General features: G+C 39.2%; 1 protein-coding gene across 1 annotated transcript; it reads left to right on the top strand.

The window, feature by feature from the left end:
• Positions 1-10,706: 10,706 nt before the first annotated feature.
• Positions 10,707-11,642, top strand: LOC127219365 (olfactory receptor 2Y1). Its single transcript, XM_051180839.1, has one exon. The coding sequence runs from the start codon at positions 10,707-10,709 to the stop codon at positions 11,640-11,642; it is 936 nt and encodes a 311-aa protein (XP_051036796.1).
• The last annotated feature ends 6,261 nt before the right edge of the window (positions 11,643-17,903 follow it).

Raw genomic sequence — 17,903 nt, 5'->3', positions numbered from 1 at the left:
CAGGATAAACAAATAGGCCAAATAAATGTTTATTCAGGGAGAAATTACTTACAGCCTAGACAGATGAACACCAGAAATTTCCACCGGATGCTGTCAGAGTCCCGCCAGCCAGAGAGCTTTTCCTGGCTCTTCCTCCGACCTCCTTCCACAGGTTACTTCCGCCCATGGCTTCACCCCCAATGGGCGTGGTCAGTGCCACATAAGGACTATCTCACTACACTGGTGTAGTTGGATTATCTGTTGCCTACATTTTTGTGGGCGTAGTTACCTTCCTTGGGTTGGAGTTTTCCTTCCAATACTTTTTGTAGGGCTGGATTTGTAGATACGTATTGGGAAAATCTGGTTTTGTCATTAAATATCTTGTTTTCTCCATCTATAGTGATTGAAAGTTTTGCTGGATATAGTAGCCTAGGCTGGCATCCGTGTTCTCTTAATACTTGTAGAACATCTATCCAGGACCTTCTGGCCTTGAGGGTTTCCATGGAGAAGTCAGGTGTAATTTTGATAGGTCTGCCTTTATATATTACCTGTCCTTTTTCCTTCACTGCTCTTAATATTCTTTCTTTATTCTGTATGCTAGGTGTTTTGATTATTATATGTCGAGGGGTATTTTTTCTTTGGTCCAGCCTATTTGGGGCTCAGCATGCTTCTTGTACTTTCATGGGCATGTCCTTCTTCAGATTTGGAAAGTTTTCCTTGATGATTTTGTTGAATATGTTTTCAGCACCTTTGAGCTGGGCTTCCTCACCTTCCTCTATGCCTATTCTTAGGTTTGGCCTTTTCATGGTGTCCCACATTTCCTGGATGTTTTGTGTTAAGGATTTGTTGGATTTATGATTTTCTTTGGTCGATGAATCTATTTCTTCTAGTTTATCTTCTGCGCCTGAGATTCTGTCTTCCATCTCTTGAATTCTGTTGGTTATGCTTGCGTCTGTAGTTCCCTATTTTTTACCTAGTTTTTCAATTTCCAGCATTTCTTCAGTTTGTGTTACCTTTATTTTCTTTGTTTCAGTTTTCAAGTCTTGAACCGTTTCCTTCACCTGCTTACTTGTTTTTTCTTGGCTTTCTTTGCTTTCCTTAAGGAATTTGTTCATTTCTTCCACAAAAGTTTGTTTTTTCCTCCATTTCTTTAAGGGATTTTCTCACATCTTCTTTGAGGGCCTCTATCATTTTTATGATGGTAAGTTTTAAGTCGTTCCCTTCTGCTTCCTCTGCTTTGTTGTTGTGTTCTGTTCTAGTTGGTGTAGCTTCCCTAGATTCTGGTGGTGTCATGATTGTCTTTCTGTTGTTAGGTGTTTTCTTGTATTGCTGTCTTCCCATAGCTTCTTCCAGTAGGTGTTGGTGGGGTCTCCCCCTCTCTCTATGGTACTTCCCTGGTGGGCTTTTGTGGGTCAGAGATTCAATATCTGTAGCTCTGGGTGGTCCAAGCTCTATAGGAGGTCTCTCCACAGACAGGGACCCAGGGATGGGGTCAGGGCTGAGGATCCAGTAGAAGATGCCACTAGCCAATGGCTCTAGCCAATGGCTGTAGCCAATGGCTGGCGTAAGAGGACAAAGGCTGAGCTGAAACTTGGGAAGTTTTTGCAGGATAGTCAGATCTCACTGGAAACTGGGACTCTCCAGCTGAGGCCTCTTTCTTTAGCAGAGGCCCTGCTTTGAGGGTCCGTGAATGCTTTACGGGCTTGCACAAAGTAAGACTCTGAGATGCCTTGCTGGCATTTCCACCATCTTGTTATCTTTGGTTTTTGCTACTGAAGATGTCTGAGCTCATGGGTGTGTTACAATAGTTTTTCACTCCACATCTTTTGTGTTTCTTTGTTTTGCTTGATCATCTGTTGGGATGGATTGTCTTCCTGTTTCTCCTACTTTCCCCCACTGTTTGTGTTTGTTTTGCATATGTCCCATCGAGCTATACTCACTTGACTTTATGTTCCCCACTACCACTTAGAGGAAAGCCAACTATAGTAACAGACACAATGGCTAGACAGCAATCTCTGTGTTGGCTTGTATTGGAAAACAGAATGTATTTCACTCGTGTCCCTGAACACTTCCAGAAACAATGCCGCAGGATGCTGGTTTCAGGTGTATTTTTATAGATTTTTTTAAAAGGCATCAATAATGAGAAAGTAAAAGGAAGAAAGTGTGTGGGGGTAAAGTGTGGATGTTCCATGAAGAATATGGGTTAGAGTTAACAGAAATGACAGAGGAAATATTGTATAATAGAGTCAAAGAAAGAAAGGAGAGTCATAAGGGCTACTCAGGTGAGATGCAGAATAAAATATAATGAACAATATAGGCACAAAGTATATATAAAAAATAAAGAAATTAAATGAATGGAAAGGAAATAAATGTTCCTTATTATTCCAGGTGCTATGATAATGTACCCTGACAATGTCAATTTAAAAGAGGAAGGCTTTATTTTGGGCCACAGTATGAGGGTATAATCGATCATGGTGGCAGGAGCATAAGATGGTTGGTCAAACTCCATCCACAATCAAGGAACAGGGAGTGATAAATGCCAGTGGGCAGCACTTGGGGCCAGTGTTATGGCTGAGTTGGTTTTTGACAGGGTCTAATGCATATTAGCATGTTCTGAGGTTCAGCTGCTATTTTTCTTCCATAAGTCAGTAAAAGTCTCTCCTCGCTCTAATGAACACTCTTACAACTGCATGTAATATTTTGTGGCATGAACACTGTTGCACAGTAAGCAAAACACAGTAAAGCAATAATATTTCAAGTATTTTGAATGCTTCCCTTCATGACTTTATGCTCTCTGGATGACAAGAAAGACCATTTCACATATCACCTTGATTCTACTGATCTCAGATGATGCCTGTCTTCTTAGACTGTGAACATCCTTGGAATCAGACACTGTATTTCCCACTGAATAGATGTTGCTGGTACCATAACAGTATGTGCCCTGGAACAAATGTCATTCTCACATTACACACCACAAATGCATTGCCATTGATCCTTTACTGGTGAGAAAGCCGAGGCTGACCATGTCAAGAAAGCCTCTAAGTATTGAGAAGTTTGTAATAGGATATCTAACTTCCTCAGTGGTTACAGACTAATGTTAATTGTTAGTTTTATTCCCACACTGTGTAAAACAGTTTAATTGTCCAATTAATACTTCTGGAATATATTGAAAAATTAACTAAAACATTAAGCATTTTATGAGACCTAAAAAGTCATCAAACTTTTCATCAAGGAACTAGATAATTGGATCAATGATAAACACATATGAACATGAGCATTGTGTGACTATTTCAGGAAGGGGAAAACTTTCAGTGTGTGTTACAGGTGGGCCTGACTGGTGAAGAGCTAGCTGTCAAGATGGGGATTGGAACAGAGGAAGTGTGAAAAACCCAAGCAGAGTCATAGAAGCAATTACAGAATTGTGTTCTGGAGATTCTGACTCCACCAACTTGATTTGGTCAGAGTGTGGGGAACAGAGAAAACAGATCTTGGGGATCCAGACAGTCAGTGATAATCATCACATTGTAGCAGGTCTCCACAGCCACACTTAGAAAATAATTCTTAGACAGGAGCCCCCTTGATTCATTATAATTGCCATATTGGGGCTCAGAGATCTCCAAGGCCACACTTGATAAACATATTTTTTCTCCTGTGGAACTTCTCAGTGGATTATAATTGCCACAACAGGGCCCAGAGGTCTCTAGAGCCACACTTTGTAAACAAAAATTTTATGCCACTATTATGGGTATGGGCAAAATCCCCAGGGAATGTTGTTCCAAATCTTAGTGTCATGAGGTGACTTGACAACATACCAGCTCCTTCTTGTTGTCAGTAGTTTAGGGCAAGTGTAGGATACACAGGGAGGTTGCTGCTACCTTCTAAGTCAAGACTCACAGCAACCTCTCTGCTTGGATAGAAGGTATGTGATCACGATTTCTCAAGGGCACAAAAGAAATCAGGACCAAGAAAGACACATCTTCCTTGAACATCTCTAGGTATAGTTAGACCCAATTTGGTCCTCCTATTGATGTTGAAGCCAACAGAATCAAGGGTGGTAATGGCATAGTTACCTTTCCTGGTGCTGTGGGTGAGTGCTAACTGAATGGGCTCCTTTATCTTCAAAGTAAAAAAAAAAACTAGAACATCAATATCCTGTTATGCAGTTTGGCTTTGGTTACTCCTGTTAGCTACCTCATTGAGGCATAGAAAAGTAAAGATTTGCACAATTCTTTGCCACTGATTTTTTTTTCTATAATCCACACAACTGTCCACCTACTCAGCGATACACATCACATCCAAAACATTCTTATTCACATCTCTGTCTACAGCTGCATAAGGTTAGGAGAAGAAATAAATGTCCCTTAATAAAGTATGGATACTGATTTAGAATCCTGTTAAATCCTTTTTGAGATTCAGCTCCTGAACAGCCAAGGCACTAATATGCAAAGTAAACTGTAGACATCAGAGCTAGGAGACAAAGACTAGAGGTGTGGTCACAGGTGCTGATGGTAAAACAAGGTAGACTTGCAGAAAGAGTGTGCAGTTTAACAAAACTCATTCTAGAGTGTGTTGATGTTCCATGTGAAGCATTCCAGGGAAATAGGCACCTTGTTAAGTAATTCAGACTTTGGCTGTCCACTGAAGTGAGTTGGCCCAAACCTTGGTTATCTGATTTTATATTAAAAATGCTGTGAATTTTGGCTGTTTAGGAATCTTAAGAATAATACTCAAAGCTTGCAGAATAGGATAGGGTAACTGTCTGATTTCTATTGAGACAGGGATGGTACTCATACTAGAAGATGATTGTGTCCATAGAAAAGGTAGAGATGGAAAATGCATATGGGAATGTTTTGGTGCCTGAGAGGTTTGATAGGGAGGAAGTTCATCTCCCACACTGATAGAGATACACATGTAGGCCTTAGATCAAATTTTATGATACATAATAAATCAATGAATGTGACTAGAAGGAACTTATGAACTCTCTGCCTTTGCTCAAATGAGATAAAATTTTATCTCTTGAATGTTGTTTCACTATAGCCTGATGACATCATTAAATTAGTGGAGTAATATAGAAAATACAATATTAAATGTTATTGGACAAATTTAAGCATGCTTTCTGACAAAGAGAGTTGTTACCTAGGGAGATCATGCATGGACAGATGCACGCACAACTCAGAAACAAACACAGAGCTGATCCAGATGATCATCGACAGGTATCAAAAAGGTTTTATGGTTGCCAAAGATGTCAGGAGTAGGGGATAAGCCTTCAAAGTTAACTTATGTTAGGGAAATAAATATGGAAAAGGTTTAGTGTATGCTTCTAAACATTACAGTTGATTCAACCATGTTTTTTACATCATCCCTAAATTTCACCTTCCATGCTCAGTAAGAACCCACTTGGAATATTGAAAGAATGAAGAACATTCATTCTTTCACTGAGATGAACATTTGGAGAATTATAAAAGGAAATGGAAATTGCCCAAGTGTCATCTTCTCTTGTGGAGTATAGGTCATGCCCTGATCATTTTCCTAAGAAGGTCTGCATCCACCTGTGTGCACTCTCATTGGGTTTTTCCACACCCCACACATATGTGTACCAGGTTCCCACAGGAAGCTGCATTTCCTAGTCCCTGAGCCAGTGTGACTGGGGTCAAAGCCTACCTGGGTATGGCATGTAAGACTAACCATAAGGAGCAGGGCTTCCCACATGCCCATCCTTGGGCTCACACATGGGAGAACTTTCTGTTGTTCTTAAAGATGGAAAGAGATTCCAGGAGAGTTTCCATTCTGAATTCCCAAATGTGGATGTGTTGAGACAGGCTTCAGTAACTTCTCTGAGAAAGAGTGGAAGAAAGTTCTTTGTGGGACGACGGAGGTCCCATAATCACATCCAATGGTGTTTCAGTTATAGACTCAAGGACAATGCATGTACAAGAAGATAACTTGTGCTAAACAGTCACTATCATCAGTGTTGGGATAGTTTTACTGTGACGCTTCAGGTGGATATAGATGTTTGGTTATATAGATTGTCCTGTTGTCAACAGAACCATGGGGTTTATGAAGCAGCACACATTCCTAAAGGAAGTGTCTCACTTAAAGCATTACAGTAGGGGAATCAAAGGTCTTCCTTAGGCAGATGAAAGTCATTATGATAGAATAGATTGGAAGAAGACATGACTTTTGATGCTATACAGGATTGAAACTCTGTCCTCAAATGCCAGATCACAAAAGGAGAGATCTGTTCTAAAGAGTAAGGAATCCTTCCTCATCAAACATTCTGAGCAAGACAGAAATTACCGGGAAGTTCTGTGCCGTCCTAAGGACCTGTTAATGCACTTAAGCAGGTGAGTGCTTCTAGTCTCAGGATTATACTGAGAGCTATCATTGTATTAGGCACTAAAACTGTAAACCTGAATAAGAGAAAGCAGTTTATTGATGTGATTTTCGCCAGGGAAACCACAGACATGACATTTCTCCAGAATATGATGTGTGGGACTGAGTGAAAGTAAATTAAGTGCATTAGCAAGAAAGTTACGTAGATGGTAGATAGTGGAGTAAAAGACAGATGCCCCCATTAGTAGAACTGGGGAGCAAGAAACTGGGTGATTAAATTGAAGAAAGGCTGTGAGGGAGGGCATGAACCAGTGGTTTCACCAGTAGGTTCGTGGTTTGAGGTTTTGTACAGAGGAGTTATAAAAGTGACAAAGTATAAGAATAGCTTCTTTTGGGGGTCCTTCAACTTGAGGATCTGACTTCAGCCTTAACCACGGGACCCAGAAAAGCCTCAAGTTAAAGGGCCCAGGAAGAAACTGTGCTGGTGCTGAGTGTGGCACTAGGAAAAGCAGTTGTTTGCCATGTGTGTTCACTTTAGAAGCTTTCCCTGATTGTGTGCAATGATCAGATTTTGGTCACACTTAGTTTTGTGGACTGGACAAGTTCCTATACCTCAATTTGTTTACCCAGAAGCGCCTGCTATCAAAGTCAAGACTCTTGAGTACATGGGAGTGTGAGGAAAACATATACATCATGAAGACATACATTGCAGGGGCGAGAACAGAGGGGCCTGGCACTTTGCATACCAGTCAGTCTTACTGATTTCAGGTCTTGCTCAGTATGGAACCCTGCTGTGAGAGGGAAGAGACTGCAGAAATAAATGCCTAGATTTGAGCTCAAAGTTCTCAACCCTGTTGCTAGCAAACCACATGTAACAGGTAGGGCATTCTAGAAGCCGAGCTAACAGACCCCACAGGAGTGTCCACATGATGAGGCATGCTTCTTACCACAGTGATGAGGCCACTGACGTCCATGCCTGCCCAAACCAAGCTTGTGGTCAAACTTTCTTGATGTTTCTGTGTCCAGCTCCCTTCCCCTATCCATGATTGCCTCTCAATGCTATCTTCCACCCAGATACCCCTGGGACTCTCTGACTTCTGATTGTTCCTTGTTTTCAGGTCCTCAAAGCATCTCAGTCTCACATAGCTTCCTTCTAAAGACAGTGCTTGGTTAAAGCACTCTGAGATATGGAGAGGGAGCAAATAGACTTGGTTTCTAGTTCTAGCTTGCTGCCAAGAGAAGTCATTATCATCACACCTCACCTAGTGCATTTACAGCTTGTGGAAACTAAGAGATTGTCCTCTGGCTAAAACCAAGAGCTTGTTTTCACCAGGGCTAGCTGGCTTGCCTCCTACGTGCAGCTTTGGCCTTCTCTACCATCACCATCACGCCCTTTCCCTGACCCGCCACTAGGTGGTGATAGAGTAGTGGGATGGTCTGGGCTTTTTGTTTCTCTACATCCTAGCTTCCCTGTTGTCTTACACAATTCCTAATGTTCTTCCCTATGTCTCTCGTTGGAATCAAGCCAGTTTTCAAGCCAGTTTTTCAGTATTCTGACTCTTAGATTCCTGGCCATATAGAGAATTTATAAACCACTATCTCACCCTTTTCTACTTATTTCACATTTGACCAATTCAGTGGTAAAACTAAATTTGGTTTTCCCTCTTCAACACTGTCTAACTGACAATGGTAGCCACTAATGGGCCTATGCCTCCATGTTTCATTATATTTAGGTCCTTTTGTGTTATGATTTCAGAATTTTTATGTTCTTGAGTTTTCATTCATTTGAAAAATCATCAACATGCCTGAACGTTGTTATAAATAGCAATAAAAGTATAGCTCGTGGATTGCTAAAAATTCTTGTGTGACTAAACCCTATGTGGGACAGATGTATCACTTGTTTCCTGTCTCACAAAAAAAGAACATTTCTGGGCAACTCACATATATCAGGCTTGGAGCCATGGTATATAATGGATCTATTAACTGATTTAATGATTTTTGTTGGGAGCATTGCATGGCTTGGGAACAGTGCTGGACCATGGAAATGTAACACTGAAAAAAATTAAGTAGATCCAGTTGGATAGTACTTCCAGAAGAGTGGACTAGGTGAGAGCGTTGAAAGTGTGTCATGTTTTTGTCACTTAAGAATGTGTCAGAGATACTATTTTTACTTATCTGGGGATATATCCCTTCCTACTGGTAGAAGTCATAGTACGTGGAAGGAATTATATAAACATTTATAGAAGGAATTAACTGGTTTGGAGACTTCTAAGTAAAATATGACTGCATCTGGAGGCTGCCTTGATAATAATATTTCTTTTTAAATTTTCTTCTGGGTGTCTTTTGATGACCAAGCAAAGATGTCTGTCTCCCTATTTACAAGACAGTAATTTTCTGTAGATTCTATTTATCTAAGACTTAGAACAACAACTGAACTTGCATAACCACTATACCACTGCGGTTTTTTTCAAAAGCAGGGAAGAGCTTTCCAGATCCCAACTTTGCTTTCTAGTGTGCATAAATCTTAATCACCATTTTAAGTTTCAACTTGAGTTCTGTATCAGTTTCAGGCACAGGCCATGTTGTGAGAGATGTGTTATGCCATATGAAGGAAAGTCATTCAGCCAGCAGGCTGCACTTTAGGGGGAAAGACTATGCAATCTTGGCTTCACCCCAAAATGAATTGTAACAATGCAGACTTAATAGTGAAGAATTAAAGTAATATATTACAACATGGAAAAAAAAAGAATGTATCAGAGAAATTAACCTCCATCAAGATCTTGTGGACATGATTTTTGTTAGTTAAGTGATCTGAGACTCCTGGAACAGATGACAGATAAGTAGTAAAAGCGACACACAGGGTCTAACTGCAGAGTTTGTTACATATGTGTGTCCAGGGTGGCCATTCAAATCCATCTTAGGTGTGCCCACTAAGCTACCTGCACAATAACATTTGTCTTTATCATTCACCTTTCAAGCACGGAACCTGAATACCTTCCTGAAAACACTGACTCAGCATTGAGGCATCGATGACTTCCAACTGCTGCAGACTTAAAGCAGAGGGAAACATGCCAGCATCCCCACACTGTTCACAGTACACACAGGTGAAACTCCAGTTGACTTCCCCATTCTTGTCTTAGTTCCTGATTAACTTTCTTGTGCCTTATTTTGATTTCTGCCACAGAAATATCAACAATGAAAGCAACTTTTATGCATTTCCTAAGGTTATAATTTACTAAAATGAATTTGTAGTTTAATCTCCTGAGTTCTTAGAGGACATGGATTTTTAAGAGAATGAAATGAAGGGTCAAAATTTTCACTTTGGCATCTACTGCAAATCATGAATGAAAATAATATTAATTTGACAGCCTCTTATCTGCCACAAAAAAGAACATTAATATTTGAAAACCCACCATGTCTTCTATCATCCAGGAACTCACAGTTAGAGAGGGGCACAGACACACAAACAACTTTTCGTGCATGACAAACACTAGAGCAGAATCATACGAAGAGTTCCGTCTAGAGAAGAGAAAATAACTCTTCCTGGGAAGGCCATGGATGGATTTACTAGTCGGATTTTTTTTCAAAGTGCTACATTTGAGAAGTAGTAATTTGCAATAAAAAATTTGTTGCAAAACATTCTCCCTCCAAATGATTCTGAACTTTTCTCAATCTTTTGCAACAGATGCTGCTGATGGTGGGACCTTCCCAGGGCTGACACACCGACAGCTCCCAGAGCAGAAGGAAACAGATGAGTGCTTAGGGGGTGAACTTATGATACCAGTCTTGTTAGTCCTGGGTCCCCATCTGCAGGAATACTCCACCTTCTAGAAAAAGAAGAGGAACAACCAAAACCAGCAAAGAAGCAGAAACACGAATGCTACACTTTACACATTCTGTTTTATCTCTTTGTTTTTAACTTTTGGAGGGCAATGATGGAGGTTGAATCTAGCAAATTGCATATGCTAGATAAATGCTGCGTTAGTCAGCAACACCCTGAGGTCCACGTTAGATCCTAAAGGCAGTCTCTATGTTAGTGCATTTGCACACTAACCTCATGCTGTCAGGGAGGTGATGGATACCTAAGCTTTAATTTTAGATAAGGAAGCCTAGCCAGTGACGTCAAAGGAATCCTCTGAAATGCTTGAGCAGTAAGAATAAAATTGGAGAACATCTAAAATGGGAGTTCAAACACAACCCACACATTCCTAACCTAGTGATATCCTATATAAAGAAGAAAGGAGAAAGAGTACTGGAAAAATGGAATTGGGTAGTAAGATAGAGAATGTGATGCATAATTCCGGAATGTCTAGGGAATTGTGGGGATAATGTTTTAACACGTACTGCTCATAGGAGGCTGTGCATGAACGTCCACTCTGCACAACTGAAAGGCGATGGGAGTTTTCAATGCCAGTTTAGGGGAGGACTTCATATTGGTAGGTTTCTCAGATTTTCCCCAACTGGAAGTTTTCCTCTTTGTTTTTATTCTAGTCTTTTATTTGCTAACTCTCTTGGGCAACACCACCATCATTGTTCTATCGCGGCTGGACCTCAGATTGCGCACACCCATGTACTTCTTCCTCTCCCATCTTTCTTTCCTAGACCTCTGCTATACTACAAGCACCGTGCCTCAGCTTCTCATTAACCTGTGTGGGTTTGATAGGAACATCAGCTATGGAGGGTGTGTGGCTCAGCTCCTCATTTTCCTTGCATTGGTCTCCACAGAGTGTCTGCTCTTGGGAGTCATGGCCTTTGACCGCTATGCTGCTGTGTGCCGTCCACTCCACTACACAACCATCATGCACCCTCAGCTGTGTCAGGCACTGGCCATCTCCTCCTGGGTGTCTGGCCTAGTGAACTCTGTGATCCAGACAGGACTGGTTATGGCCATGCCCCTCTGTAGCCATAGACTGAATCACTTCTTCTGTGAGATGCCCATATTCCTGAAGTTGGCTTGTGAAGACGTTAATGGGACAGAGGTCAAGATGTTTGTGGCTCGAACAATAATCTTGATATTCCCTGCAGCGCTGATTTTAGGCTCCTATGGACACATTGCCAGGGCAATTCTGAGAATCAAGTCAATGGCTGGACGCAGAAAGGCATTTGGGACATGCGGGTCCCACCTCATTGTGGTCTCTCTGTTTTATGGCTCAGGCATATATACATACCTCCAACCCATCCACCGATATTCAGAGAATGAGGGAAAATTTGTAGCTGTATTTTATACTATCCTCACCCCCATTCTCAACCCTTTAATATATACTCTGAGGAACAAAGATGTGAAAGGGGCTCTGTGGAAGGTACTTGGGAAAAGCACAGACTTAGCGTAAGAGGGGGAACAAAGGACAACTAGTTATAGTCTGAAATCCACCACTAAGGGTCACTAGTGACAAAATGCCTTTGAGGTTCCAGAAATGTTCTTCTGGGAATCTGGAAGTGTGTGTGTGTGTGTGTGTGTGTGTGTGTGTGTGTGTGTGTGTGTGTGTGTGTGTGTGTGTGTTCTCTTGCAGTGCTTTCTAGATCAGTATATATGATCCTTTTACAAGAGAAGAGGCACTAATCTGTATAACCACTTTCCACAAGAAGAATAGGAAGAGCTTGCATTTAAACTGTACGTGGAGAGTAGAGACAGATCACAGGCATTTCTGAGAGTGAGGGAAGACTTAATTAGATATGACATCACCTTACCCAAAGTCATTGATTTTACCAGTGTGATGTCATATAGGTGACCCTTTGCTCAAAGTCATTGGACATGAATTCACCATTGGATTTCCAAATAGTTGCCAAGCTAGCCATATTCTCACATACCTTAGATTCTGGTTCTAAATTCCCTGGTAGTAGTTACACAGAGAGATCAGGAAGCTATGGCCAGTGGTGGAGCTATAGCTATGAAAGGCAGTGCCACTAGGATGGCTACACACAAAGAAGCATCATACTCTTTCCAGCTGCACCAGGAAGCCACCAGGAGGCTGAGTACCATGAAGAGGAAAGAGAATAGAGAAGACATGATCACACACAGAGTTATCAATGAGAGAGTGGTATACAAAAGAAGAAAACAGGACCAGAAAGTTCTTAAAACAGGCAGATGTAGGAAGTTAGAAACAATGGGCTCTCGACATTCCACCAATATCATCTGTTTTGTTTTACGTGTGTGTGTGTGTGTGTGTGTGTGTGTGTGTGTGTGTGTGTGTGTAGATCAGAGAACGACCTGCAGGGGTCAGTTCTTCTATTGAGCTGTATGAAACCCTGGCCATCTCACCAGCCTCTTTTTGTATATTTAAAGATTGAATATCTATCATAGTGTATATGTCCTTCTAAATAAGCTTCTAAATTCCATTCTCAGGTACCATACTGACTGAAGGCAGATCTTAAAACTTTAAGAAGATCATATAGGATACTATGTTACATGGCCTTATTTTGGGGGTAGTTTATATTTTCAATTAAAAATTACATAATAAGTATCCATAAGAAGGTGAGAGTCCCTAATATTTTTGTAGTTATTTAACTGAGTATAACACACAAATTAATAAAAGGCCGACTAACAAGAGAAAGCCCATAGACATTTTGATAAATTTCTATATACACTGAGATCTTCATAAAAAATAAAATCCTAAGAAAAATGTTTTTATATGTTTTTAAATAAAGAATAAGTAATACATGAAGGAATGATAAAACAAGTGCATCTATCAAAGAGGGTAGGAATGTCTCTAAAAGGCATACTAGGGGGTGGGTTAAAATATAATGTATAAGAATTGTTACTTCAAATACTTTATGTACTTGGATACATCAAAGTCTTATCTTTGACTATTTTGTGAGTAAGGTTATTTCCCCATATTAGGGGTGTGATGTTAACAACCCTAAAAGTTCTCTAGAGTTTACCTTTTGTAGGAAAAGACAATCTAAATGCCTCTTGGTAAAATTTTGTTTTCTTAAATTATTTCAGCTTGAAATAAACAAGATTCCTAGTCAGCATTTTTTCTTTTGCATAGCTCAGCTCAATTCCTTCAATATTTACGAAGCCCATGGCAATCTTTCAACACACAGATGTCTGTAATGGCATATCTATAACCTCAAACACGTATCATTTCTTTGTATTGATAGCATTCAAAATCCTCTCTACTCACTATTTTGAAGGAGACAAATGTAAACCAAAGTTAAGTTTCCATGTACAGAGGTATTATTTTTGCCACCCAGCTAAAACCTCAGTATCTATTAACCATCTTCTCACCTTTCTCCCAGAGATATAGCTTGTTGTTGTAATTCTGATTGTACGTCCTCAAAACTTGTATAATGGATTAGGATTAGAGGCGTGAGTGAGTATTCTTTCTAAATAATATAAAATGAGCAAGCTAGAGATGAGGATTTACAATGTGTACAATCAATGTCCTAAAACTTTCAAAAAAGTATAAGTAAGTATCTTAATATTATTGGAAAAAAAACATGAGCAGGTAATTAAAGAAGAAAATGAAATGGAAAATACATCAAGCAAAAAGATGTTCTCACCTCCATATAACCAATGAAATGTAAATTAGCAGGACAATGAGATAGTTTCATAGCATCTCATTAGCAAGAATATATTTGTGATGGTCCTGGGCATTGATATGCAAGATTCACTAATGCTGAGAAACAATCTCACCCCTTAAAGTGTTTTTAAGATGAGGTAAAGAGATATATCCAAGAAATTTAAAATATACATATTTTTAAATCTAAGATCTGATTACTCATAATAGCCTCTTAATATTTTGTCAGCTTTTCAATTTCCTTTTTATGCACTGTTACACACTAAGAGATATATCTTAATTTTTATTAATGCTTACTTTTTGCCAAACATTATATAAATTATTTTTTCAAATTTATTTTAGTTTTGGCTAACATTAACTTTACACATTAATTTGCATGTTCAATATAATATTTCAACACATGAATATAAATGAGTTTATAAGCTGGGCATTGGTGGTGCACGCCTTTAATCCCAGCACTTGGGAGGCAGAGGCAGGCTGATCTCTGTAAGTTCAAGGTCAGCCTGGTCTACAGAGTGAGTTCCAGGACAGCCAGGACTGTTACACAGAGAAACCCTGTTTCAAAAAAACAAAAACAAAAACAACCCCCCAAAACAACAACAACAACAAACAAACAAACTTATAAAGTCCTGTTTCCATCAATACCCATCTCCATTCTTAGCCAACAACTCTAGTAATTACTAATTTTCATTGAGGCTGATGTTTTTAGCATCAACGTATGAGAGAATATGCGGTGTTTGTCTTTCTGTGTCTGGCTTGCCTAATACAGTACCCTTCTATTCATCAATTCCACTCAAATGGCAGGATTTCATCTTTATGACTGAATAGCTTTATATTATGCATATATGGAACATTTTCTTATCCATCAATCTATTGGTTTGGTATTTAGAGTGATTTTGCACCTTGACTACTATGAACAGTGTCATAACAAACATAGTAAGTGTGTAGCTTTTAGGAATACTGATTCAGTTTCATTGGATATTCACCCAGGAGTAGGATACATGGATTGTGTGATATATCTGTTATACATCCATTCAGCCTAATGTCTGTACTAATGAGTAATTTTCATTCATACCAACTGTCATATTTCTCTTTTCTCTGTATCTTCACCAGTATTTAATGTATTTTGGTAATGTCACTAAGACTGGAGTGAGAGGATGATTCATTATGGCTTTGATTCAAATTTTCCTTGTACATAATGAAACCAAACTTTTAAAAATATATTTTAACCTATTGTATATTTATCACTTCAGAACATTTTCTTCACTTCCCAAAATAAAATCTAAAGTGATAAATATACAACTCAGAGAAAAACCTAAAAATTATAGACTTTAAATATTTGTATTTTCCATGACGTCACTAAATGGTCTAAATGGTCATGTCAAAATACCTTATCTTTTTTTTTTTTAAGTAGCCAATTTGTTTGCAACATTAGGATGATTCTTTCTGCACTTGATCCATGATAAGGAAAGCTGCAGGAAATGATGTGGTGATTTTTATTATAGTGGTACTGAATAACTTCCAGAGTCCAGGGAGTTAGTACTAGCTTCTTCCATGCTGTTGGCCAAGGAGTTTGTTCAAGAGCTGGCTATTTTCTTATTGTATAGTCAGGTCCTCAAGATTTACATTCGCTTTCTGCAACCTCCTTCCCACCTATGTCTCTATTGTATTTCACTGCTTATGGAAAATACCTTATTTTAAATGATTTTTATTTGTGTGTGTGTGTGTGTGTGTGTGTGTGTGTGTGTGACATATGTGTATACCTGTGGATTTGACAATGTCAAATCCCCTGCAATTGGAGTTACAGGTAGTTGTGATCTGCTAAACATGGATGCTGGGAACAGTCCTCTGCAAGAACAGCAAGTACTCTTAACTGCTGAAGGAGCTCAGGATGAAAGTGTTGGTTATTTTACTTCCTATCTTGGGGTAATTAACTCATAGGAGGCCTGGATCTCACTAGATTGTGATTATCCTTGGAGCTGGAGATCATTGGAGATGATATTTTCTGTACACTTCAGGCAAAAAAGTACACCACATAAATTTTATTGTTAGAATAACACTAACTCCCACTGACAAAAGTATTAACTGAATACAAAAATCACCTCCCATATGTTGCCATCAATATATAAACAATATAGGTAAGTCACACTAAATTATTTACTAGTGGGGAATCTGAGGCATATATATATCAAGAAAATGTTCTATGGTTGGAAATTTTGCAATGATAGATCATTTTCTCTGTATTATACTATGATTCTTTAAGTGGATACAGAAAATTTTGATTTAAAATTCCTTTTTGTATTTTTAGAATGCATTGGCAAAATATTTTTTTCAGTTTTTTGGGGATGAAAATATATATTCACATAGCAAACATTATAACAGAAATTAAAACATCAAAATCTTCATCAAGTAAATAAATAGTTAGCCGTATCGATGATTCCTATAAATAGAATACATAAGTACTATATGAAGAGTCTAGAGAAGGAAAAGATTTAAGTGAGGGACAGCCTATAGTCATTCCCAAGTGAGTCATGGAATGTGTTCTGATGGGTCAAGGCTGGTAGGACTGATGTCAGAGTAGGGGAAGCATGAGGAATCTCAGATGGCAGAGTCACTGAAAAGAGGCACATAAAGGGTGCTGAACACAATCATTTCATTTAGGCAGCGCATGAAGAACAGAGGGAACGGATGACTGAAGGTGGATCTCAGAAAGCCCATCAGTTAACTGTAATTGCCACATTGGGGCCCACAAGTCTCCAAGGCCACACTTGGCAAATAATTCTTTCTTAGTTGTTACTGTGGAGGCCTTGGCAATGTCCCCAGGGCATTTGTGATGCACTAAAAACCTTAGCATCACGGGGTGAATTGGTAATACACCAGATCCTTGCAATTCTCAGTTAACCAACCAAAGGGAACATGGGGTGCACCACATGGATGCTGCCACTCCCTGGACTGTGAGCACCAACAACTTCTTTTCTTGGGCAGAGCTAAGTGAAGTGGTGATCTCTGGGACCAGAGCTCTTATGCAAGACTTATACTTCAGGAAAGAATTCAGGGCCACACATGGACATATCCACCTTGAACATCTCTATGTGTAGACAGTCCCAAGTGGGCCTCACAGTGCCTTTGAAGCCAGTACAATTCGGGCTTTCAACAGGGTGGTTTCCCTTTCTAGTACTTGGGTGAGTACTGACCAGGTGAGTTACTCTAGCTTCACAGGTGGAAATCAGGCTATAAACATCCCATTACAATAGCAACACTGCCTTCCACACTGATGGTCAACTGACTTATGGTTTATTGCTAATAGTCTTGTTTCTCTATCACCCATCTACTTACTTCACTAGACACAGCATGACAAATATAATCATTTGTGTATATTTATGCCAACTTCACACAGTTAAAGTAAAAAGTAATAAGTATTTTTAATGTAAAGAAATGTCCATTTAAAATTATTTTAAAATCTTTTTAAAAACTCAAATCTGAAAAATCCAAGGCTCTATTATGCAAAGTAAATTGCACATATCAGAAACAGGAGATGAAGGATAGAGGTGTGGCCAGCTGATAACACAGCAAGGGTGATTTGTTGTAAGAATTCACTGAAGGAGGGAATATGCTCTAAATCAAACAATGTTATGTATGTCTGATAGAAGTTAAAACTATCAATTTATTAATTTAGTCTTTGAATGTCTAATAGTCTGCCCGGATTCAAACTCTGGTTGGCTGCTATTTCGCTGGAAGTTGTTGTGATACTCTGAGTGTTCAGGAGTTTTGAAGATCACTGTTAAAACCTGTAGAATGGGCTACTGTGTGGTTTCTAGTGTGAATGAGATGTGGTCCAGATGAGAGAATGACTCAGTTGACAGAAGACCATACAATTGGGGAACTATAGAGGAGTGCTTTGGTGGCTGGTAAGGGTTAGTAGAGAGTTTGCTCCCTAAACATTAATGAGAAAGTTACAATACAGGTTAAAAATGAAGATGTAAATTAGAGTCACATTATAAAATTTATACTCTAACACTGAAGAAAATTAGGTAATAATTTCTAGAACTTCTATTCAAATATAAAATAACT

The sequence above is a fragment of the Phodopus roborovskii genome, unplaced genomic scaffold, assembly GCF_943737965.1.
Source record: "Phodopus roborovskii unplaced genomic scaffold, PHOROB, whole genome shotgun sequence".
Classification (NCBI taxonomy): domain Eukaryota; kingdom Metazoa; phylum Chordata; class Mammalia; order Rodentia; family Cricetidae; genus Phodopus; species Phodopus roborovskii.
Note: the sequence above shows the minus strand (reverse complement) of the source record. Positions and strands in the feature narration are given on the sequence as shown.